The sequence below is a fragment of the Python bivittatus genome, unplaced genomic scaffold (assembly GCF_059951505.1).
Source record: "Python bivittatus isolate LINGU-HERP-01145 unplaced genomic scaffold, Pbiv_v1 ctg000020_np1212, whole genome shotgun sequence".
NCBI classification, from domain to species: Eukaryota; Metazoa; Chordata; class Lepidosauria; order Squamata; family Pythonidae; genus Python; species Python bivittatus.
This window is the reverse complement of record NW_028277030.1, coordinates 70,273,024-70,298,471: the sequence shown is the minus strand read 5'-3', so window position 1 is coordinate 70,298,471 and position 25,448 is coordinate 70,273,024. Positions and strand designations below refer to the sequence as shown.

The 25,448-nt window shown below is 42.1% G+C and overlaps 1 protein-coding gene across 3 annotated transcripts; it reads left to right on the top strand.

Moving 5' to 3' along the window:
• The first annotated feature begins 10,103 nt into the window (after positions 1-10,103).
• On the top strand, positions 10,104-23,267 carry SGK1 (serum/glucocorticoid regulated kinase 1). 3 transcript variants are annotated; one of them, XM_015887612.3, is made up of 12 exons: positions 10,104-10,262; positions 16,009-16,084; positions 16,762-16,837; positions 17,119-17,223; positions 17,680-17,763; positions 18,122-18,253; positions 18,578-18,690; positions 18,998-19,121; positions 19,649-19,744; positions 20,215-20,370; positions 20,472-20,561; positions 21,954-23,267. In XM_015887612.3, the coding sequence occupies exons 1-12, from the start codon at positions 10,229-10,231 to the stop codon at positions 22,119-22,121; spliced, it is 1,254 nt and encodes a 417-aa protein (XP_015743098.1). In that variant the 5' UTR covers positions 10,104-10,228; the 3' UTR covers positions 22,122-23,267. The 3 variants fall into 3 exon arrangements, with proteins under 3 accessions (XP_015743098.1, XP_015743099.1, XP_007425537.1); XM_015887613.3 differs by lacking the exon at positions 10,104-10,262 and adding an exon at positions 13,229-13,394; XM_007425475.4 differs by lacking the exon at positions 10,104-10,262 and adding an exon at positions 15,464-15,721.
• The last annotated feature ends 2,181 nt before the right edge of the window (positions 23,268-25,448 follow it).

Sequence of the window (25,448 nt, the reverse complement as noted above, 5' to 3'; positions counted from 1 at the left end):
CATATCCCTGAGCCGTTCCAGTAGGATGCCGTGGTCGACGGTATCAAATGCCACTGAGAGATCAAGGAAAGCAAGGATGGTCGCACTACCACCATCCCGCTCCCGCCAGAGATCATAAGTGCGACCAATGCCGTTTCCGTTCCATAGCCAGGCCTGAAACCTGACTGATAAGGGTCCAGATAATCCGTTTCCTCCAGGACCCTTTGGAGCTGCGAAGCCACCACTTTCTCAACTACCTTCCCCAAGAAGGGGAGGTGGGAGACTGGACGAAAGTTGTCCAGTACAGTAGGATCCAGGGAGGGCTTCTTGAGGAGGGGGTGCACCAACACCTCTTTAAAGGGTGCTGGAAACACTCCCTCCTGCAAGGATGCCTTAACCATCGCCTGGATCCAACCACATGTCACCTCCCGAGCTGCTTTCACCAGCCAGGAGGGGCATGGGTCCAGATGACATGTGGTGGCCCTCACAGACCGAAGGATCCTGTCCACTTCCTCAGGAACAACAGGATCAAACCGTTCCCAGCTAACTAGGCAAGGACGATCCCCTGGTATCTCCCCAGACCCTGCACCACACTCGGAGTCCAACTTGGAATGAATCCGAGTGATTTTATCCTGCAGGTGCTCTACAAATTCCTCTGTGCGGCCATGCAAATGAACCACCACATCCCCCTTACCAAGGAGGGACCTGGTGATCCCAAACAGGACTGCCGGGCGGCACTCTGCAGACGCAATAAGGGTGGAGAAGTATTGGTGCTTCGCCGCCCTTATCGCCACAATGTAGGCCTTAATAGCAGCTCTAACATGTGTTATTTACCTTGTGCTTCTTGTTCCTATACTTTTGTTTTCTTCACCAAAGAATTGCTTTAGCAGACAAAGAGCTAATAAAGCAGACTTCTTCTTTTTTAGACTTATTAGGTGTGTTTCTGGATATAACTTCCAACTTTTTAATAAATCCATGTCCAACTTGCACTATTACAAGAGGCCACCAATACTCTTCATATTTTCTTTGGCTATCCCAATATTCAAAGCAATTCTCTACAGCAGGTTATACATAAGATTAATCAAATGGCTTATCAGAATCAAATGGCTGAAGAATAATGTTTTTAAGACGAAGAAAGAAAACATTATTTTCCAGCCTTGATTTCAGATGTATTTAGCTATCTCCTTTTAATCGTGATTTAGAGCCAAACTTTATGAGATGGCAATCTGTATGTTGTTTAGTTATGTAAACAGCCAGTGCAGTGAAGCCTCAACAGCCTTGGGACCCTGGGGTTGGAAGAAGAAGGTTAACTTTTTCTCTACAACATTTCTTCCCGCATTATATTAAAAAAAAGAGAGAGAGATTTTAATTACCTGGACACCAGTTGGGAGACAAATTTTGCAAAGTATGGTCTTTCTTGGAAATTCTGGACTTGTCTTGTTGATACTTTTTCCTTCAGAGAAAGGAGGAACAATAAGATCAATTATCCTTAACAAATAGACAAGATTTAATTGAAGATGTGGAAGTAACAGGAGCATTGGGAGTAGTGATTGTATACTGCTGGAGTTCTAGATTTTAAGGAGACTGAAGCTGAGTGAGGTCAGATATGTATTTTGCACTTCAAGTAATCATATTTGAATAAGCCAAACAATTATAAGTAGGATTCCTTGACAGGAGAAGCTGAAGAGAAAAGGAGTTCAAGATGGACTGAGTTCCTAAAAGAAGCAATACTAAAAGTACAATTGGAAATAGAAAAAAGGATTTATGTAAAAAAGAGAGGGCCATAGAGGCTTTCTGGATGTATCAATCACATTGTGAAGATCTGAACAGACAAAAGGAGACATAAAAAAGGGAAAGAGGGATAGCTCACCAAGGGAGAGTACATATAGGTAGCCCAAAATTGAACAGATATTATTGGAAAGGTTAAAACTTAGAACTGAGAATGATGAATGACAATAAAAAGGGGTTCAATATATCCAAAATAAAAGGAAGAAAAAGGAGTCAGTATTACAGCTGCTAACAAAGAAAGGTGGAACTATTCAATTCTTATGGTGGCTCAGTTTTGTCCAGCAAGATGATACATGTTCTCCTAGCCAATTGTGAAGAACAGGATGAAGGGGCACGATATCATAATCATCCGTAATCATCATCATCATCATCATTGGAATACAAACAACAACAACAGGAATATATATATAGTGGTTATACAATGATGAAAACAAAGAACCTAGATATATAATGGTGAGTAAAATAAGCATGACAAAAAGAAAAAGCTAATAAACAGGAAAAAAGAGGAAATATCTATATAATATCAATTAGTATCAGGGTAAAATTAATTCAATCTTTAAACTTATCATTAAATCTAGACCATATAAAAACACGTTGCTTCATCTTCTCATTTTTAGGATTTAGAGTCTCTTCAAAAATAGATTACAGACTCATATCCTGAATCCCTTCCTTAACATCAGGAGATTAAGATTTTTTTCCCCATTTATGTAAAATTATGCTCTTTGCCATGCCCCATACTTGATAAAGCTAACAGTCTTCAGAAGATGACAAGTTCCATGTTTTAGGAATATAGTTCAGTATCATGATAAGATCCTTAATTATAATATTTTTTTCAGAATTGTACTGACATATGTAACAATTTGAAACTAAAACAAGGTTATCACAGGACAAGAATTAGAGTATTCAGATGTCTTACAATGCCTACATACATGTCTGTGCGCACACACACACACACACACAATCTAATGTCCAACCGTCTTTAAATATTTTTAAGTTGTGTGATGACCACAAAATAATATTTTTGGATTAATTTCAATTTAAAATCCTGATATATATTTTACATTTCATAACAACTGGACCTATAGATTCTTCATAATTGGATATTCCAGATTGTCATTTTACAGTTCATATATATAACTAATACTAACATTCATTTCACTTTTCAAAATTCCTGATAAAATTGTATTGTTGTTCAAGTGCTTTATATCTTAAGGAACTTAAAACTGCAGGAACCTCAGAGGCTGCTAAAGCATCCGCCCATACTGTTTAGTTAGTACATATTTTAGTTGTATCTAGCTAGCTAGCTATCTCCAAGCAATTTTTCTAAGTCACTCATATTCAAAATGCAATCTCCTAAAGTCAACTTATTTAAAGTATTGATCTTTTGTTTGCCCCAAACATGCCAATAAAACATCTACATCTTTAGAGAAGCCAGGAAGAATTTAGAGAAGAGGAGATAAATCATCATCAGTGCTTTGGAGCAAGATGTTGTTAAAATAACCCTAGACTGCTGATAAACTCTCAGTTTACTAATGGAACTGCTGAACTGAGATTCTCCTTAAATTATTTTTCCTTATTTCTGGGTATGGCAATTTCCTTCAGTCATTACAGCACATAGACAACCCTCCTTTTTTTTTTTTTTTAATTGAAACCTGGTCTGTGAATACTTTATGGATGACTTCTAAATATTGTTCCTAATCTTATTTTTATGACATGACTATAGTACTGCCATCATCAAATTTTGACACAGCTTGCCTGTAATAGAGCTGGCCTAATCAGTGCATGCATAGTTATGATACATATGTGATCATCCTTTTAAATAAACATTACGTTATGAATACAAGGGTTTTTTAAAACAATTCTAGGTACATCCAAGGTAATAGCCCCAGAGAACCATGAATTGCCTCATCAAGTTGTGATTGCAACATGTAAAGGCAAACATTCCTCAGATAAGTGGGTCAACACTCTTGGTATGATATGACTGTAGCTGTTCTGTCAGTATGACCTCAGAAGGGTCAAAGCCCAGGAGGCCTGGGTACATTTCTCAAAATTTGATATATACCTTTGTTATGCATCTATAACAAAATGAGGATTACCAGAGTAGCTACAAAGGCTTGTGTGAATGTTTACCTCATATAGGGGATCTGAGTTATTTAAGAACAGCTTTAAGGTAATCTTGTTTTAGATAAAGCTGAGGACATTTCTCTGTTATTTAAATCAAATAGTATATGGTTCCAAACCAGGACACATAAACAAATTAATTCTTGCCAGGCTATGAAAAGATTTCTTCCATTTTAAACCTGGCCACACCTGAAAAAATCTCAATAGCCATAGTTAAAAAAAAGTGGTGAATTTAAGAATGGGCTATAAGCAGAGTTAAAACAATGACAATAAAATGAAACAACAATAACATGTGCTACTCTGATTGCTGAAAATGCAATTGAACTCCAAGCTCTAGTAATGAAAGTCAAGAAGCCCAGTAAAAAAATGGAACTAAGATTAAATATAAAAAAGACATTAATGACAACAGCTACAGCAACCAGCTTTAGAACTCACAATGAAGATGGTGAAGTGGTGGATAGCTTCTACCTTTTAGGATCACCAGTCAACAGTAAAGGAACCAGCAGTCATAGGCTAGCACTTGATAGAGTAGCCATGAAGGACTTGGAGAAAATATGGATCCTAGAACAAATCATCCCAATGCCTTCACTCATGGCACAGATAACCAGATGCAAATAATCATGTTTCAGACACATTGTGAAGACCTAGCTCTCTGGAGGTCTATAATGCTGGGAAAGATGGAAGGAAAGAGAAGAGGATGACCAGCAGCAAGTTGGATGGACTCAATTACAGTGATGATGGTTTCCATGGGGTCTAGATTTAATGATAAGCTTCAGGACTGAATTAATTCTATATTGACATCACATGGATACTATGCCCAAATACTTGTGATATACACAATTCAAGTAGATTCTGATAATTCACTCTGCAAGGGTCCTTTCAATGAACAACCAAAAAGTGGAAGTATCTAAATAGGAAACATGGTTTTTCAGATCCATTTTAAGGATAGAACAAACTAATTAAGAAATGCTATGATTTTCCATACAGGGGAATTACTGTATGTTGGAAGACCTAAAGGACCAGGTTGGAGACAGATCCTCCTGGAGAAAAGCTATCTATGTGGTTGCTAAGAGTCAACACCAACTTGATGGTACATAATCAATCATATTACAAAAGTTTTCCAAGCAGCTCTGTAGGAGCTAAACAGATTTTGCTTCTTATCTGCATTAAATGGGTAAAGAACAGGAGTTTAAGGTCTGGTATATTTTTGAAGTTATTTTATACTCAATCATGTATATCTTTGTGAGTTCAGTAGCACTATGCCCAAGTTCTTTTATTAAAACAAAACAAAACATTTTAAATAGTGGAATATAAATAGCTACAGCACCAACAGGAAAAACAGTGAGAAAAGAATCTATATACATTGGTGGTGATTAAAATAAACATAATAAAAAGGAAGAAAAAACTAATTAAATAAAGAAAAATGAAAGAAAAAGTTCCATATGCTATCCATGTAACCAATATGTTTCCATATGGTCTAGATTTAATGATAAGCTTCAGGACTGAATTAATTTTATATTGATATTACATGGATACTATGCCCAAATACTTGTGATATACACAATTCAAGTAGATTCTGATAATTCACTCTGCAAGGGTCCTTTCAATGAACAACCAAAAAGTGGAAGTATCTAAATAGGAAACATGATTTTTCAGATCCATTTTAAGCATAGAACAAACTAATTAGGAAATGCTATGATTTTCCATACAGGGGAATTACTCAATCCAGTACCACTCCTCATTACTTTATGATCCTGCCTCTATAATCCCAGAATGTTAAAGCTTCTTATTGACCATGCCATCAACATGCTGTGTGGTTAGCACTAAAGTAAAATAGAAGAGACAATGGATTTATGTTTGTCTGGATGGTGGCACTCAAAGCAGATTAGCGGAATTCTTTAAACCAATACTGATCTGCTTGTTTGAGGTGTCTGGCAGTCTTCTGACAAGCTCAAATCTTGTACCAATAAAAATGTACCATACATTCCTTATTCATTATCCGTTGGTCTATTGTTGACTTGTAATCCTGTTGGCAAGGCAAGTGGGATTAACAGTCCCAGAATCCTAAATGACTATCCTGTGACAATCACAGTTATGTGGGCAAAATTATCATCGTGTCCTTGAGTATTTCCAGCAGAATGTGCCCAAAGAAGGCAGGAGATGGTACACTGATGAAGAAATTTTTACTTACATTGTTTTGAATAATTATCAACCATTGTTAAATATTTTACATTCAGCTCAGAGATCTTGGGTCACTGGGGTAATTAAAAGGAAACTAAATATATAAACAGACAAACAAATAGGGAGTTCAGTGGGGCTTATATCTGAGTAAACATGCTAAGAGCAGGCTGTATAATATTTAGGTATTAATAAATGAAAGCCACTGGAATGGCATTGTTTTCTTTTATTCAAATCTGGGAGAAGCAGAATCTTAAATAAAACTAAAAGACTATATTATATAATAGGGATAGTTAAATATTTAATGAGTACTTTCTCATTCTTTGCAAACTAATAAGCCAATTTCTTTGTCTTTACCATCTTTCTTATTGGCATGAATGCTGCCAAGCAGGTGTTGTGAGCCTCCCAGAGTTGCTTAAGATGGGCGGCCATATAATTCTTTTACATAAATTAAAAAATAAACTAAACTAAAAAATAGGGTTGACAGCATTGTCCAATCCAGCAATCTCAAGATGTGTTGGACCATATCTCTCATCATCTTTAGCCATTGGCAGGTGGTGATGGGAACTGCCAGATATACCTAATTACAGGTCTGTCTGTTAAATGATGCTGTAGGTATGTCTGCTAGGTAAGATTACTAAGTTACTGAAGTCCCTGCACAGTAAGAAACGCAGAGCCTCACATATCTGAGAGACAGGTACAACCTTGTGTGTGTTTATTTCCAACAGAGTTTGGATAGTCATTTGATAAGCTTTAATTTGGACACGGCTCTAAGAATGGGTTGGACCTCATGACCTAAATGGCCTCTTCCAACTCTATTATTCTATGATTCTTTTTTATAGATGGAGGGTATAATTTTATCCAATTTCCAGTCATTTGCACTAGCTTGTCTGCTTGCAATGCTGATGCAACATATTTGCAGTAGTAACAATTACTTTTGCATTTTTAAAAAATGATATCCCATTGATGCAGCAATCAGCACATCCAATCAGTACACTGCAGCCTAAGCATTTATTTCCTGGTGGGAGGAAAAAAAAAAAGGATTGGCCTCAGGCACATTTAAAGAAATGTAATATTCAGACACTCAGCAACCTAACCACTATAATTACTAGCATAATTTCCTATATTATTTGGAATTTCCACAAAATTGGGTTAGAGTAACACATAACAAAATGTTATCATACAGCTATTTCAGAGATGGTTGCAGCTATTTGAGAGATGGTTCAAAATCACTTTAATGCAGGTCCATTTCATTTCGGCAGTACAGGAACTATAATCCTGAGACCGTATTCATGCACCATGCTCTGGTAGTCTTGCACATAAGGCTCCAACCTCAGTATGGGATCTGTATTAAGGCTGATTGTAACCTACTGTCTCTCAGCATCACACACACCCCTGCCCCAATAATTTGTAAGAAACTTCCCTAAGCTTATATACAAGTACTGTACAGGATTGTACATTGGGCTTTCTTTTTGTGCCAGGGAACATACCAGCAATATGGAGGTAATAAAAATAGGTGGTTGTGAGTTATCAAACTTTATTCTCACTTAGCTTCAGTCTCAGCTCCATAATATGAGCAAAATATCCCCCATCACTCTCTCCCACTCAGTACTAAATACCAGTAACATTGCATACTTTAATTGTTTCACTTTAGTGGAAAATCTGCAAGGCTTGTGTGTGTGTGTTTGTGTGTGCGTGTGTTCTCCCCCACCACCACATGTAAAGGAAATTCTCGGTCTTTAGGGAAAGAGGAGGAGGTAAGGACATTTCAGTGGTGGCAAGTTGGTGTAAGGGAAAGCCTACATCGTTGTATGCTTATGATGATGGTTACCAGTGTACATGTTTATTCCAAAATAGAGACTAATATGTTCAACATAACTTCTTTCCTAGTAAAATCTATGTTAGAGGAATATCATTATTAGACAGCTCAGACTTATAGCATGCAAGCTTTCAAATTCTTCAGAATTTCTCATCGTACAGAATGATAAAGCAAAGGGGAGGGGGAAAGCTGGTTACTACTTAGCTCTAATGCATTTATTTCCAGTTTGAATATATGCAATGTCTTCTCCCATTTTCCACCTTAAGTCTGTAACAAGATGTAGATTCCATTGCTTGAATATCCAAAAACGGTTATCCTTCCAACCCCCTTCCTTTGTTCACTATTGTGTCTAATGAATATTCTAGAAAATCTGAAAGGGGTTTGGTGACCTTGGGTTTAGCCTAATGTAACTATTGTCCTGATCTGGATTTTAGAGTTTTTCTTATCAATAACTCAGCTGGTTTGGATTTTTTTGTATTCTCTAGGAGCATTAGGAGGAAGGAGGGAAGGAAGGAAGGGACTTAATTAGAGCTGAGCAGCAGAATTGATTCCAAAAAGGTGCTTTACAGTACACAGAGGTGCAACGTAGCACCTGTCTGTAGGTCTTTACAGAACCACACCTTTTCCCAGGATGATACAATCTCCGTTCACGCCCCCATGCACTACAAGGCATCTTTTGGGAATCAAGTCCAAAGTGCTGCAGGGCCCTAATAATATGTTAGCCAATGTATGGAACATCATGTATCTAAAGCTGGGGCTGCCATACTGATCAAAGTAACAGATTCAAAAGCTTTTGCTTAGTCATCCAGGATACTGAAGTCCACACAGGGAATTCTTCCTCTTGTATGGTGATGGGGGAGGGAGGGGGAGGCTGCTGCTGGAAGTCACCTGCCTCAATTTGATGAGTTGTGTTGCAGAGTTCAGCCTGCAACTCCGCAGGGATCAGAGCACCCTGCCAAAGCGAGCCCCCTTTTTCAAAGCCTGGTGTGCCAATCCTTTCCTAGAACAGTTGGCAGAGTTTCAGTGGGCCTCTTTTGATCTATCAGCCCTATCAGAGTAAGCCATGATTTTCACAGGGCGGCGGTGTTCTGGAACAATAAGGGGCGATGCTACAAATGGGTCCCGAGGAGGTCGCAGGCCACGCAGGAATCCCCTCCCCCCTCCTCCTCCACAACAGGAGCTCGAGCGCCCCCGCGCCCCAGCTGAACGTTGAAGCCGACGTCGGAGCGTCGCCTTGTCCGCGGCTCGGGGACTCGGCCGTCTGTGCTCGCCCCCTGCCCCTGCGAGGAGAGCGAGAGGAACGGAGGCGGGAAAGCCCTCGCTGCGTATCTCTCGCTTTCCTGTTCGGAAGTGCTTGGTGCCAGGACTGGAAAGGGGAACGCCTGCTCCAGCCTCCACCCCTGGGCCGGCAGGAAAAGCCCGTCTCAACAACTTCTCTTTCCTCTGAAACGGCACATGTTCGGGAGCCCAGATGTCTCCCTCCGCTGCTAAAAAGAGAAATGGGAAGTCGCGTGGGAGGCTGGCTGGGTGGAGAAGGAGAAGCGGGATGACACCGGCGACAGTCGTCCTCTCGCGCAGCTTTGACACAGAAACAGCACCCCCCACCCCACAGCAGAAGAGGAACGCCTGTCGCCGCTGCCTTTGGCCTGCGATCCCCAAAGGCATTAAGCCGGAGCCCTAAGGAGTCGGCTCGGGTCACACCTCTCCCTGTATTTGCAAATCCTCCGGCTTCACCGATTTGGGAATCAGCTACTGAATGCTTGCAATTAAACAAGGATTACTACAAAATCCCACCCCAAAATTCTAGCCTAGGGACCCCAATCCACAAATCACATCCTCCAAAATAGTCGCATGAACAGTACACAGAAAAGCATTTCAGAATCTCAGGCGCCTTCCCCCGCCCCTGATGCCTCTTGTATTTTCCTCCCTGCTTCTGTTCTTCAGTTGTGTTTTGATTCAAGTCTTGCTGGGCTCCGGTTACAAATGCATCAATTATAGGCGACCTGCATTTCTAGTTGCATGCTGGGTGTGCGTGTGGGCATGTTGTGTATATAATAGGCAAGTGATGATTTCAGTAAATTTCAGGGTTATGTTGTAACAACGTGGCTAACGTTGAACTTTAGTGCTCTGTGTGTAAATCACCTTTAATACAAGGTTCATAAAGCGAGCAGCTAGATCAGCTAGTTTCTTTCCTTCATTGCCCGCCTCCTGTCAAGCTGACTGGGAGGCGGACAGCCCAAAGAAGGAGACGTTTTGTTGGGAATTATAACAAACCAAAGGATTTAAAAGTACAGCACTGCACTGCTATTGTGGGATCTTGAGGAAAAGAAGAGAGAGAGAATCATGAGAGGGAAAGAAGAAAAGTCTTCACTAAAAGGTTGGTTAAGTATTGTTTTCCTAATAGTTTTTTGTCTGAAATTGATAAAGGAGAGAGAAAAAAAGTTTTGCAACAACTCTGGAGGAACAGGGATTGAAACTTTGGAACCCTGATGGGCATAGTTACAACGACAAAGTGTGATTACTTCTATCAAGTACAGCAGACAAGGATAGGAGGGTTTGGGTTTTCTGGTGCAGTGGAAATAATGGAGAAGCCCCCTTTTAAAACAAACTGGAGGAGTGAATGGAGGAAGTTGTAGTGGAACTGAATGTCTTCAGAGAATTCTAGCCGGGGGCAGATCTATGCTAAAGTTGCTTTGAACTCTATTTGTTATGTAGGCTTTGGCTTCCTTTCAGGGCTCTTAAAGAGAACGGGCTCTGTAGAAAAGGATGAAGCAGGCCTGGGACCACGGGTGGGTCAATGAGTTCAGTTAAGAGTTTTGTTTGGCTTGAGAAAGTAGACAAAATCTTTGGGCTAGATGTACACTCCACCTAGCCTGTAATGAGTCTGGAACCTGTCATACATGGAGGCAGACTGGTTCAGCACTCTGGACACAGCTGCAAGTAGCTCTTCAGGTTTCAGACACGCTCCACATAGAGATGTGGGATTGCACCTGGGTGCAAGGCACTTGCCTTGCCACTGTTAAGGCTTTTTTCCCTTGGAAGTGTCCACATGCCCTAAGCATCAGTTTCCTCCACAGTTTTATGGGGTGCTCCCCATTATCCTCTGCACTGTTGGTTTCCTCTGCAGTTTTATGGCAGACAGTTGATTGGGACTAATGGACAGTGTGATCCTGGGCTTTTCTTCCTTTCACAAGTTTAGGGGTGCTGGAGCATCTGTGTCGTTCCAGGAGCAATTACTCTGAGCTGGCACATGATTGGGAGGTATCCATTGAGGATGAAAGCGCCACTGAGGCCTGGAATACAAAGTTGCACAACCTTGAGATGAATGCTGACAAACAGACCATGAGAAAGGAAGGAACTCAATTTGAAACGAATGGCCTTGCTGTGCACCTTACAGAACTACAGCCCCCAGCATCCACCACTTCTGGTCATGCTGGTGGTGCCGCCAGGAGTTGTAGCTCAGAGTTACTTGGAGGGCCCACTCTTTCCTGCTTCGGATTCAGGAGCCAGCCGGGGACTCCGGCAGTGCATTTTCTTAGCCTCTATGCCTTGATGAAACTCGTCATGTTGGCTGAAAAGCAGAAGCGGAGATGGCGCATGCGTGTTGGTCTTTTCGCGTTGTCGGCAGCGGGATTTGTGCTTTACAAGGGGGCGTCGTAGTCGGCTACAGGGGGCGCTCTGCCGTTCCTTGCTGGAAAAGAGAAAGGGGCCTGGCAAGCTTGACTTGGGGGCTGACTTCCTGCGGAGTGGCTTTTATTTGCGTGTTATGACAGCTGCGGAATTTTCGCTGAAATGCAAGCCTCGACTTCCCCCAATATTCGGCTATTTTAGGCTTTTAGGTGCCGGATTAGCCAAATTGAGACCTTGCTGCGTTCTGCAATCTTGCGTTAGCCGAGTGAGCTAGCGAGGGAGAAACAGCAGCGCGACGGGACGGCTCACTCCAGCCTCTGCCCAACCGGGGCGTGGAGGAGGCTCCCGCTCTGCTGCGCGCTCTTCCCTTCAGCCGGGTGGGTCTTCTGCGGCGGAACATACCGTTCGACGCATCCGTTCCGGTTCCCAGTGGCGAAAATGTTTTCGGGAGCGCGCGCGTAGACGCTACCTCGGAAAAGGGGAGGGGCAGAGTTTGTAAAGGGAAAGAAACCCAGTTATCAGCTATTCCTCCTGAACCTCCTTTGGACGACTCTGGAGTCGTAGGTAGCCTAAAAACGAAGGGCACGAAAAGCACCTCTTTGGGCCATTCAGTAGCATTCCTTGTGAGTACTGATCCCAAGCACACAGGCTCGCAAGAAGGGATGCAGTGTCAAACTTCATCCGTTCAGCGCCCTCCTCCAAATCAGTGGCCTCCAGTTTTTTAAGTACACCTCCCATCATCCTCACCCATGTTATGCTTGGAGACTCCCAGAAATCTTGGGGGGAGGTTACTACAGAGGCAATACCAGGCGGCGAAATTACACTCTGCAGACGAGAAAGGGCTATTCTGTGGAGAAGGCTGTTGCTTTCTCTCCCTCAGATTGTATGGAATCGATTATTTATTATTTTATGGAATCGATTATCAAGAGGAGGAGGAGGAAGGAGTATTAGATATGTTTGCCGTCTTGAATTATTTATAAAAATAATAAAGGTGGCTTAAAAAAATCTAAAAAAAAAAAAAAAGCGGGCGAAGCCTCCATTAGAAGGTTTCTCGGTCCCCTTGAAGGAAAAAGCGTCTTGGGGGCTACGGGTCCCGCCGGCGCTCTGTTTCCCTGGGGGCGCCCCCCTCCCTCACCGCGTCTCTCTCCCCCGTATCCTCTGTTCGACCAATGCTGGGCCTTGCCTGCCACCTGCGCTTCGAACCACCAGCGGGCGGCATCTGGGCCTATTCCATTCATAAACAAACCTCAAGGGTTCCGTTGTATTGCAGCGGGCATATAAATAAATAAATAGTCTTTCGGGGACTCGCTGTTCTTCTGGGATTATGGTGGTTATAATAATAGGGTAAATCCATAAACTTTTTTTTCTTCCCCCTTCCACAGCTTTTGCAAATACTGTATGGAAATTTCCATTACCGCTTTCCGCTCGAGAAGATTGTACGGATTTTTCTCCCCCCCCCCGCCCCTTATGATTTTATTTATTCACCTATGGACTTGTGTTGGAACGTTTTGGCCCCAAGTGTTAAGAAGGCGTTCTCGGGAACAGGGTAAGGCAGCCAAGTGAACTCCAAGGTCTTGCTTTCAAGGGGCTCTTGTTTGTTGAACTGAGAAAGCCGGGCAGGAAATCGCAGTTTCCCTGAGTCCCTCCCTGCGGTTCCTTGACTGAAAGGCCATTTCTTATCAACCTCCGGCTCGAGCCGCTGCGGTCGCTTTTGCTGCGGAACAAAGTTTGAGCAGTGTGAGCCGGAGTTTCTCCGCTCCCCCTTTCTTCGTGCCGGAGGTGAAAGATAAACGGGCATTAACAGACCTGATACGGAAGAAGGGATTATTGAGGCTCAAGGAAGGGGGAAAAAGTGCAGTTACTTCTGGTGGGGATTTTGGTAAGAAACGGATGGATAGACGGTTGTTACGCTTTTCTTTTCTTGGGGGGCTACTTGACTGCCTGTCTTCTGGAAGACCACGACCCCGCCTCTGACTCTGATGAGTTTAAATTTGAGTGGCGAGAGACTTAACCCCCCTGCCCGCCCCCGGATGCCTCCCCTTGGTTAAGGGTTCCTTTAAAGCTGGTTGTTTGCGGCCTTGAGGTGGTGCCAGTTATTGTAGTCAACGGACAACTCCGCTCTGTCTGCTGCTGTTGCAACGCTTTTTTGTCATTAATAAATACCATCTGATAAGCCCAGGCTTCGTTTTGGCTCCAGCGGTTATTGTTTCACTGCTGGGATTTGCTTTGAGGTGGTTTTTGAAAGAGAAAGGGGAAGGGAAGTCCGAAAAGAGTCTGGTTTGGTCTGCTCAGAGGCTGCCAGCTTTAAATACCAGTTAATTACTGGAGAGAGAACGCTAAATAGACAGTTTGGAACAGCCCCGTTGATTTCAGGTTGCCAAAATGCTTTTTGGATTGCGATGCTTTTGAACAGCGGTGGGAATGTTCGCACCGATTGTGTTTACTGCATAGCTCACATTGGTTTTAATGAGGTGTATTCCTATGTAGGTGTGTTATACAGAGTTACTGATTTAGGAAGCCAAACTCGTACGATACGGGAGACGTCCAATCTCAACTGTGCGAGCGCGGGTAGGAAGAGGAATTATTCGCTCATTCGTAAAACACTTCAAATAATGCTTACTGGCACTTTGGGGTACATGCTTCATATGTTCTATAACGAGACTGGCACTTAAACAGTTTACAGGATTAAGTAATCGTTTCCCCAACCAAGCGCCCTCCAGGAACCGGCCGGCACGGCTGGCTGGAAATTCCGACATTGCAGCCCCACCACTTGCGGAGGGCACCAGATTGCAGAAGGCTCGCTTGGACAAAAACGCGCGCAGTAACGCTCTGTTCCTGATGATTAGTAACGGCGAATATTGTTCGGGGGCTGAACAGATGCCGGGAGGGGGGGAGGTAATAGCAAGAACGAGCTGCCAGCGTCACGCTGTTTGCGAGTTTCCTCAGGGCCTCCGCTGCAAGCAGCCCGGAATGTCGCAAGGTCCATTCTTACGCTCTTATCTGTAGTACAAGCTGATCCTTCAATAAGGTCTCCCTAGGGGCATCCCTGAGAGAAGAAAAATGCCACCGTGCTGTAAGTTGATAGGGGAAGGGATAGCCTTTCCATGGGATTGTGGCAAAAGGAGAAGGAAAAAGACACGGATGCAAGTTAAAAAAAAAAAAAAGACACCCGTTTGGTCTAGAGCCATTTTCTCGAGAGTTTTTAGCGACACCAAGCAACCGTATCAGGAATGAGGGCACACTTCCTGTCGCTACAGGGATGGCAGGGTGCCCCCCAAAAACGCGTTAATTTCCTCACTAGTGAATGGCTTAGAGGAAGGCTAGAAAATACCGGAGGGCCCGGAACCCCCAAGCCTCGCACCGGGCTGCGCCGTCCTAGAGTCGCGCTCCCTTTGGAACGGAGCAGTCCGTCCTAGTGCCCAATTTGCACAGCCGTAACCCGCGCCAGCTCCCCCCGCCGCCGCGCACACCGGGGGGGGGCAATTGGAGCGCAGCCAAGGTTACTCTAGTTCGGAAGAAGCGAGTGGGAAAAAGGAAAATTAATTCCTTGTTGCTTCCCTTCCCTTCCTCCCCCCCACCCCGCGCCTCCCAGGAGAACTAACAAAAATACATTCTAACCTTACTAGATTCCGGCACAACGTTGCACGGCTTTTTCCTAACCTCCTGAAAAGCTTCTGAAGAGCCCCTCCCCCGGCCCGTTCCCTCCCCTCCTGCAGGCCTGCCTTGCGCGACTCTTGGTAATGTCAAGGCGAAAGAAGGAAGGGGAAGGGCGGTCCGCGCGCTGCCTGCGGACGAGCGCCAGGGTTTGCGTGTCTTCTGGCGGCTCCGGGGCGCCCGGAACGGCGAGTCAGACTCTTCCTCATTGTTCCCGCGGGCTCCTCCCCTTTTTCCTCTCCTCCTCCCTCTCCCAGCGCCGGGCCTTCGCTTATATAAACCCCTTCGGCTCGTGTCGGAGCGGGAGAAGGGAGTTTTCTTTGCAGCGCGAGAGCGGCTAAGCTAGCTATAGCATCCTCTGCGCTTTTTCCGGGGCTGGCTGACAGGCCGGCTCGCTCGCTCGTTGATCGATCCGGGTTTTTTTTCACCCATCGTCTTGGATTATTGTTATTGTTATTATTTCCATTCGCTGTGCGATGACAGTCAAAACTGAAGCTTCTGGATCCGCGCTGACTTATTCAAAGATGAGAGGAATGGTGGCGATTTTGATCGGTGAGTAGGGGTCGAGCAAGCACCACCGAGCCGCGCCACCACCTCTGCCGTTCACAAAAAGATTTCCTTTGAGATTGTTCTCGGGGGCCGGATGGACTCTTGAGGAGCAGCGCCTAAATAAATATATTTACAAGCAGCACCTAATTTGAATCAGTTTAATGTAAATACATTTAAAGAGCACCTAAATAAATAACTTTAAAAAAATAAATTAAAAAAACACCACGAAGGAAAAGAAGATGAACGTTGGCGATAGATCAGGACTCATTCTCTGTGTTTCTTATTTGCAGCTTTCATGAAACAGAGAAGAATGGGGCTGAACGACTTCATTCAAAAAATAGCCACCAATTCCTACGCATGCAAACAGTAAGTATGTTTTGCTTTTCTGCATGGCGGATACAGAACTTAAAATTTAATTATAGTAGTGTGAGAGGTTACCTGACTTCTATGGGGAGAGAAGTTGAAACACGATCTGTGTTTGTATATTTACATTTCTACTGTAAGGATAACTACACAGTCAAGTTCCACTGAGTTCAGCATATCTAGGAAGTAGACTTAAGAATGTGAGTTTAGCTGCTTTAAAACTGGTAATTGCTGAGAGCTTTACTGTAGAAGTATGTGTTCTAGTGACTGCAATCCTGTACCCCTTACCTGCAAACAAATCTCTCTAGAGTTATTTCTGAGAAGGCACAGGGCTCGTGCTGGCTTTAGAAAATTGTATTTTTGGGTTTGGGGTTTTTTTGTCCCGGTAGGGACTAAACTGTTCGGAGAATGGCAGCGTGCTTGGATTTCTTGATCTCTCTGCCATTCCTTTTCTCTCTGACCTTTAATTACAGAAGAAATCTGAGTCCTTTTGCTCAGGTTTGTTGTGTCTCCTTTTCCATCTTAGCTTTGAAACCTAATAAACTGTTTCAATTGCTTTTCCTAAGCTTGCCAGCCTGACTTTTGCTCAACTAGAGTTAGCCTGCTACCTTGTGGTGAGATATTTCCACGTTCCAGGCGTTGTGTAACTGGACTAATTCCATTCTGTTTAATCTATGCAGCCCTGAAGTGCAGTCAATCCTGAAGATCTCCCAGCCCCAAGAACCGGAACTTATGAATGCCAATCCTTCTCCTCCAGTAAGTGGCCTTGATTCTATGCATATTTCACCTGGGAAGAAATGTCTTAAAATAAAGACCCAGCAGACTTATTTAAAAGGGAAGATTTTTTAAAAAGTTACTTCTCGGTCTCATTTAAAGCAGGACATTTGGCAACATCTTTAAAATAAGCATTTTGTTCCTCTGAAGCCAAATGTGTGAAGTCCCAACCCCAAAAAAGCTGAAAATTGTGTTTGTTTTTTTAAGTCTGCACCCAAATATTTCAGTATAAAAAACATATACTTTTTTTTTCTTCATTACAGCCTAGTCCATCTCAGCAAATCAACCTTGGCCCATCATCTAACCCTCATGCTAAACCATCAGATTTCCATTTCCTGAAAGTTATTGGGAAAGGTAGTTTTGGAAAGGTAAGCTATGTCTTAATTGTGCTTATTGCTTTTTAAGGATAAACATTCATTGCTTTTGATATTCAAGTGGATTCTCTGTTCCCGAGGCTTATTTTAAAATGTTGTCTCATGGCCTTGGGAAACTCAGTCTTGTCTAAGTCATTTATCTTAGTATGAAGTTGAGGAAGCAAATTGAATAGTGAAGTGCAGTTAAATTGGTATTCTTAAAAGAAAACAATTTATCTTAAAGACTGAGAGAATTTGGATTATATTCAAAAGGATTTGATAGCTGTATTGTCTAACTCTTGTCTTTAAAGCAATACCCTTCAGTATTCAGATACAAAACTTTAACCCTGTGAATGTACTGAACTGCACAAATAGCTGCATTCTTGCAGCTAATAAGGATATTTTGTTTGTAGTTTTAACTTGATTTCTTGGAAGCACACTTAAACTTACAGTTCATTTGGTTTCTTTTAGGTTCTTCTTGCAAGGCACAAGGCAGAAGAACAATTCTATGCAGTAAAAGTACTCCAGAAAAAAGCAATCCTGAAAAAGAAGGAGGTAAATATTGACTTAATCTTGTACCAAAGAGATACCAAGCAAGAAAATAATTCCACCTTAGGGCAATTCATAAATTACAATATAATGGGCGAGCTTTCAGCTTCCCACAACTCTTCCTAAGGTGAGATGGTAAACAAAAAGCTGGCAGGAAGGAGAGAAGACTTCTTAACGCTATAGGAAGTATACTTTTAAAATGACAACTTTGAAGTGGATTGTGGAAAATTCAATCCAAAGATGCTTTTTGAGCTGGTGTAAATTCAGCATTTTTCTTGTGGTCACTTGGTTTGCTTTATGTTAATTCAGTTTTGTTATTATTGTGAATACTAACAACTGACTCCACACCTCTTCTTTCTCCCAGGAGAAACATATTATGTCTGAACGCAATGTCCTCCTTAAGAACGTGAAGCATCCTTTCTTGGTGGGACTTCACTTTTCCTTCCAGACAGCTGACAAACTGTATTTTGTCCTAGATTACATCAATGGTGGAGAGGTGAGCAAAAAAGCCATCCTAAGGGGGGGGGGGTGTTGAGCGGAGTTGGGTTCTTGTGGGAAAGTAGAAGTCAGTTTCATAGTAACACACACTTAAGTGTTCTTCTTGTTTGTAATGAAAAGGGATTCTAGGTAAAGGTACTAGATTCAGAGTCTCCTACTTGCCAACCTCTAATAGCAGGAAATAGCCAGAGGATTACTAGGCCATTTCCAACAATTATCCTCTCTAGTCTAGTATACTGTGCTTAATCAAATGCATTGTTAAAAGGTTTGGGGATCAATAATAGATTTTTCTCTCTCCCCCCCCCCCCCCCATCTCTTGCAGTTGTTCTACCATCTCCAGAGGGAACGTTGCTTCCTGGAGCCAAGAGCTCGTTTTTATGCTGCTGAAATAGCCAGTGCACTGGGTTACTTGCATTCTCTGAACATTGTATACCGGTAAGCAGCCTACTTAGTGTATGTATGCATGTTTCTTTGAAAAGCGTAGGAACCGGCTTCTAATGTTATAGGCTGTTTTGTCAAAATGCTAGCCATAGGCTCTGGGATCAGTAACTTCACACTAATTGCACTAATTAGTTGCTGTTTCTGGATATGGACTAGATACTGTTAGTTAGTGGGTTTTTAAAAAAAAGTTGGAAAGTGGCTTATTTGGGGGGAAAGCTTTTAAATTGGACAAATGTGAATTACAGAGGTTCAGACAGGTAAGATTTGAAGTCTGACTGGTCTTTCCTATTCTTTGCCACAGGGACTTGAAGCCAGAGAACATTTTGCTTGATTCTCAGGGCCACATTGTTTTGACTGACTTTGGACTCTGCAAAGAGAACATTGAACACAACGGCACAACTTCCACATTTTGTGGCACTCCTGAAGTAAGTCAGAGTTCTGCTTTCTCCTATGACAGTGATGTATGGGTCCAAGTGCATCACCATGGCATCAGTTTCTTTGATGGGACTATAGGACACTATGTGCCAGCTTTGTGAAAGTGGATGGTCTTGTTTGATGAGTATTACTAGAGGGTGAAAAAAAAATCAGTATCTTGCAAAGTATAGTTTAGGTGTACAATAAGAAAGCTCCAATTCTACTGGAGCTCCTGTAGACATTGCTCAAGGTGTAGAAACTGGTTTGACTGTCCAGATTGTCCTGGCTCTTAGTTCACATATGTGAGCCCCAGGCATTTCGCTGTTTCCCTTGGTGGGGAAGCTATGGCCCTCTAAATGTGATCTACCCTAGTTGATAAGGCAGTGGTCAAGGGAATTAGAGTCATCTGTAGGGCTGCAGATTCCCCAAACCTGCTTTCAGTGGAACATCTAAAGAGGGTGGGTCTGTCTTAGATTTGCTATTGGCCTTCAGGTTCTTTCTAATCAAATGTTCCCATTCCTCTATTTGTATCAAATAGTACCTTGCCCCTGAAGTCCTTCACAAGCAACCTTATGACCGGACTGTGGACTGGTGGTGCCTTGGAGCAGTTTTGTATGAGATGCTTTATGGATTGGTACGTAAGAACAGAGAATGATTTATTTAGTCTGCTTGCTGGGAATGTTTGCCACTCCAGTAGTTACAGTAGAGGAAACAGGCAAAAAAATTGGTGCTACTGAAGTTCAGCTGGAGTTTATGGAGTGATATCAGAGATGCCCATATTTGCTGGTGACATTCTTACCTCCAGCAGCCCACTTCTGATGGGTTTGAGATATTTAATTCATGACAAATTAAGTGGGTATCACATTAAGTCTTGCATCAAAACTCAGACAGTGTGGTGGAGTAGTTAAAATATTTGACTAGGATTACAGTCTAGCCAACGTCACAGGGCAGTTGTGAACAAAATCGGAGAAAGGAGTAGCATGCATGATACCTTGAGTTCCCAGAGGAAAGACAAAATGCAACATTTTGCAAATCAAATCAATAAATAATGGTAGTAAGGTAAGACAATATTCTAGATAGTAAATATTCCTTCTCTTCTTGCAGCCCCCTTTTTACAGCAGAAACACAGCAGAAATGTATGACAACATCTTGAACAAACCTCTACAGCTGAAGCCAAATATCACCAACTCTGCTAGACACCTTTTAGAAGGACTTTTGCAAAAGGACAGAACTAAGAGGCTAGGAGCAAAGGAAGACTTTGTAAGTATAATTTTGGAAAAAGGTGAAAGGCATTTAAGAATTTGGTTAGACAGTTCCAGTTCTTTGCATTTCAACTAATATAATTTCCATTCCTTCAACAGATGGAGATTAAGAATCACATCTTCTTCTCCCCAATTAACTGGGATGATCTCATAAATAAGAAGATTACACCACCTTTTAACCCAAATGTGGTAAGAGCTCTTTTAATTGCATAATGGTCAGGGAAGATTTATTATATTGGGGGTGCCGGAAGTGTGTGTGCATAAATCAAAAGTGAGTGTCAGAGTTCACATCAGGATTCAACAGGAAATGTCAGTTCTCCAGACACTTAACACCCCCACCACCAAAAAAAGACTAGGTTTGACTTGGCAGAAGACTTAAGCACGCCTCTGCTAGGTTAGAAGCTTTATAGCCTGCAGAAATAGAGCCCTAATAAAACTATTGGTTTGCCCACTGCAAGGCAAAAAACGTCTGAGCCTTTTTACACACATACACTGCAGAGTATTTTCATCCCACCCCTCTGAGTTAACAAATACTTCCTTACACTAAGATCCTGGAGGAATCGAACTGGGCTAGGATTTTCAGTTCAGTTTATACATTGGAGGAGACATCAAGGAAGTTAAGCCTTTCCCCAGATATGGTTGTTATTATTATTAGCTCTAATCTAGTTTGCTTTTTAAATTCATGAACACAGTAGTGGATTTAAAGGGGTGTTTCATTTGTTAAACAATTTTCAGAGGCCTGCTAGACACTGCTATAAACTTCATTGTCATATGCATGGTTACTTGAAAGCAAATCTTACGTGGATTCAGTGGATGTATTCCCTAGTAAATTAGTTTGGAATTATAGTCGTGTTGTTGAAAGTAAATGTGCTTTGATACTGAGCTAGCAGGTTGTCCAGTGCAAGATAGGCATGTCAGGTTGGATCTAGATAAGTTATTGGCAAAGGTTTCTTTTGTTCATGGAAGGTACTTACACCAATAAAGGTTTTTCACTGTGGTAAGGCAATCTTCTTCCCTTATCACCTCCAAGTTTCTCCAAAGGGTTTCTTAGACTTCCATAGGACCTTTTCAGGAGGTAGAGGAGGCTGGAGGCAAATGGGAAGCCACCTTGTTCTGGCACCTCCAGCAAAATTTCATTCAAATGCTACTGTGGATTCAGGGTTTTGATTGCCTAGGCTACTGACTGAGCGTGGCCTTTGTATGTTAGTTATGAGAGTCAGTAGGACTATTGGCATATTACTCCTGTGCAGAGTGCCTAAAATGGGCTTCCCCAGTTTGGCATCCTTCAAATAACCTGGGACTACAGTTTCCAGAATTCTTTGGCTACATTAGCTGGGAATTCTGGCAGCTGCAGTTTCAACGGCTTTAGACGACTCCAGGTTAGAGAAAGCTGACTTGGACCTTATTTGAACTTGGGAGTGATGAACAGTGAAAAGGAACCTAAGAATTGGTTTCCTATTACTCTTAGGAAGCAGTGGCATCATTAGATCCTTGAAGGTTCTCCTTGAACTGGAAGACAGTGTAGTATTAAGTGTCCTTGCAGCCTACCGTTAACAACCAAATACCTCTATTTTCTTGCAGAGTGGCCCCAATGATCTGCGACACTTTGACCCTGAGTTTACAGAGGAGCCTGTCCCAAACTCCATTGGCCAGTCTTCAGACAGCATCCTCATCACTGCCAGTGTCAAAGAGGCTGCCGAAGCATTTCTGGGGTTCTCCTATGCTCCCCCCATGGATTCTTTCCTTTGAATTTTGTGATTTCTTTCCTTTCCTTTTTTAAAAAATAATTGTTCTTCTTTTGGCATCCTGATCAAGCTGCCAGTTGTCTGGTCATCTTGAAAGATAAAATTTTGCACATCTTCCCACTGTGTGGCAGCTTTGCAGCCTTAATTTCAACTGTATCGTTTGCTGAAAGCTTTTTGGGGGGGTGTTGTTCTTCTCCAACTGGAAGAGCACAATTAACTCCTTTTAAGTGAACTCATGACATTTCACTACTGGTTCTTCCCACTCACCCAAGTGGTGCTACATCACGGTTGCAAGTACTAAAAGGAGAAGGGAAAAAAAGGAAGTGCCGCCATAGATTGCTGTAGAGTGTAAGCCTCAGAACAAAATTCTTTGTGTCCTTGTTTGGAGAGCATATCCCCAACTTGGAGATCTTTCTGGATGTGATGAGAACTTTATGAAGACGTGCCTTTTTTCCCCTCCTGATGATGAGATCTTTGTGAACTCCAAAGTTTTTCCTATCACAGAGTGCTTTTGGATTCATGTGTGAGTGAGTGTGTCACGTGGACAACGGCAGGAGTGTGATTTGTATATTCCCACAGACAGACTTAGCTCAGAAGTGTCAGTGTGACACTTGGAGAACAGTGTGGGGCATTGTTTGTTCCTTCCATATTTGGAAGACAATAAATTAATAAATGTAGATAGTGATTTTTAAAAAAAATATATATGTAAAAATATATAGTTCAAGCTATCCGGATGAGCTTCAACGACTTGTATCCCAAATGCTTGAAGAAAGCATTGCTGCTATGGAAATATATATATACACATATATATGTATATAAATATTTCTATTTTTAGAAAGGGTTTCTATGGACCAAAATGCCCCAGCTGTTGTTTGCTAATCTGTTGGTTTAGTTCATTTCTTTATTCATAATCTGTAAACTTGGGCATTATTTATGGGTATTGTTTGCTTGCATTTCTCGTTGTATGTATTTGTAAAAAGACCTGTACAGTTGATTGCAATGCTAAATGAATATTTAAAAGGAAAAAAAAACTTTAAAGGCTCATAATGTATACCACCATTGTAATGTACTTAACATGGTTATAATATGTACCATTTTTGTGACCAAACCCATTGGTTTGCAGTAAAATCTTGGACAATATTTCTATAAATGGTTTCAGTGACTTCTTTATAAATTCAGGATATTTCTTACTCTTCATCTTCATTCACAATGCATTTTAGGGTGAAAACCACTCACTAATGATTCAGAATATTCTTTTCAGTATTATACAACAATTCTAAAGATACACAGTAGCAAATTTTGGGTAACGTGGTAGTAAAAACTTCTGCACATTTTAAAAATGTTTTTGATTTACAATTTCCAGTGGCCTAACAAGATCTACCACTGGAACATTACAAAAACTACAGCGGTGAGGTAGTGTTATGCGGCTGCTTGTACGGCATTTTGGAACAATTATAGATTTGGAAGGAATCTATGCCACCACTTCTCACCACCTGCAAGGCATAATGATGTGATAGCCTCCAATTGATGTCCCACCCCAGTGCAATGCAAACTGAAAAAGATGAAGAGGTCACTGATGTGGTCAATGACCTCCTCTCATCAAGTTTATTTCACTGTATGAAATCTCCTTCCTCCTCTATGGTGTCCTGGTTTTGGATGCTCCTTGTTGAATAAAAGAAATGCAGTACTGTACAGGCAATATTTGTAGCATTCCTGACTTTATCTTCAGCAATGGCAAGGATATCTATTTTAACTAACCCAACAAATCTCATAGTTAGGCACTTCTTCAATGTTTAGCTGAAATCTTTCTTGAAATGTGGAGCTCATGTTCTAGTCTACAGAGCAACAAAACAAGTCTAGTCTAGCTTCTCCATAATGGCTTTTAGCATATTTTCTCCATGGCTCACCAACCCTTTTTAAAGATTTCCTGGTCAGCTTATTTCTAAAACCATCATGATCCTGGTCTTCTTTCCTGTACCTACTCCAATTTCTCAGTGTCCTTAGAACCTGCCCATGACTGGACATGGTAATCCAGTGGCAGCCTGATCAGATGAATATCCGTGGAAAGAACTGGAGATCTAATCAGATGCTTAAAAATGCTATCAAGGAAAATAATTCCCATGAGATGTCTAACTCAGTCATTCATCAGTCAAGGGGCCTAACCAGTAGTTCTGGGAGCACAGCATCACACTAATGTGGATCAAAAAATGAAAGTTTTGGTATACAGAATCCCCACTCACTTTCTCCAGGAAATGCATGGTTGTATCTCATGAACACTAGATGATGATGATGATGATAATTAGATTTTTATTATCTATTTATCAAGGCGGTGAACAAACCTAGTACCCCTTCCTCCTATTTTCCCCACAACAACAACCCTGTGAGGTGGGTTGGTCTGAGAGAGAATATCTGGCCCAAAGTCACCCAGCCAGCTTTCATGCCTAAGGGAGGCCTAGAACTCACTGTCTCCTAGTTTCTAGGCCAGCACCTTCACCACTACACCAAACTGACTCTCATTATGAGAGAACTGGCAAAGCTTCCTTAGATCATCAACCCTTTTAGTGAGGCTATAATGCTACCGTGCTTTTGTAGTGAGATCTGCAGTGAAGAAAGAGGCTTTTTCAGTTGCTCTTTCTCTCACTATTTTTTTTTTCTGTTCCCCCAACACAGCAGACTGGGTGGTGTAAATTTAAGTGCTGTGCAAGGGTTAGGTTTCTTTGGAGCTAAATCTAAATTGACTGTTTGAGACAATTGACTCCTTGGTGTTCCCATGACATATCACCCCCATGGACTCAAATAATCATGTTGTCCAAATAGTACATGTGCTTATGACTGATTGAGGAAAAACAGGGGTTCAGAGTTTTATGCTTCACAGTTTCAACAGAAGATCAAACATAGGGAAATTTAAATTGGATGAACCTTCAGTATCATGTACCTCACTGGCCATCTGGTCCAAAACTGTTTGTTTTCTACATACCCTTCTAACACAGCCCCAAACGCATCCAAAGCTAAGCTTGGAAGGCTTAGCAGGAGAGATGTTTTCAGGTGGCATCTAACAATTCAAACATATGAGCCATCCCACCTACCACGGGGGCAAAGTGTGCACAAGCACTCCCATTCTCCCCCTCAAAACCTTAGCCAGTTGGATTTGAGGGAAAGTGCATATCCAGGCAGAAATGCCATAATGAGCCAGACCCTGCGTGTAAAAGGCAAACGATTTATATGATCTGAACAGAAACCACAGTATGACTCTGAGTGTATATGTATGTACACATATCAAATCTAGGAGTAATTTGCTATGAAAGCTAGATGGTTTAAGAAGGCATCAGAA

Excerpts from the sequence above, each read along its gene's own strand:
- SGK1 (XM_007425475.4), top strand. The coding sequence starts at position 15,646 with ATGACAGTCAAAACTGAAGCTTCTGGATCCGCGCTGACTTATTCAAAG. Across the intron at positions 16,838-17,118 it reads ATGCCAATCCTTCTCCTCCA|CCTAGTCCATCTCAGCAAAT; the intron begins GTAAGTGGCCTT and ends TCTTCATTACAG. Across the intron at positions 19,122-19,648 it reads CATTTTGTGGCACTCCTGAA|TACCTTGCCCCTGAAGTCCT; the intron begins GTAAGTCAGAGT and ends TGTATCAAATAG.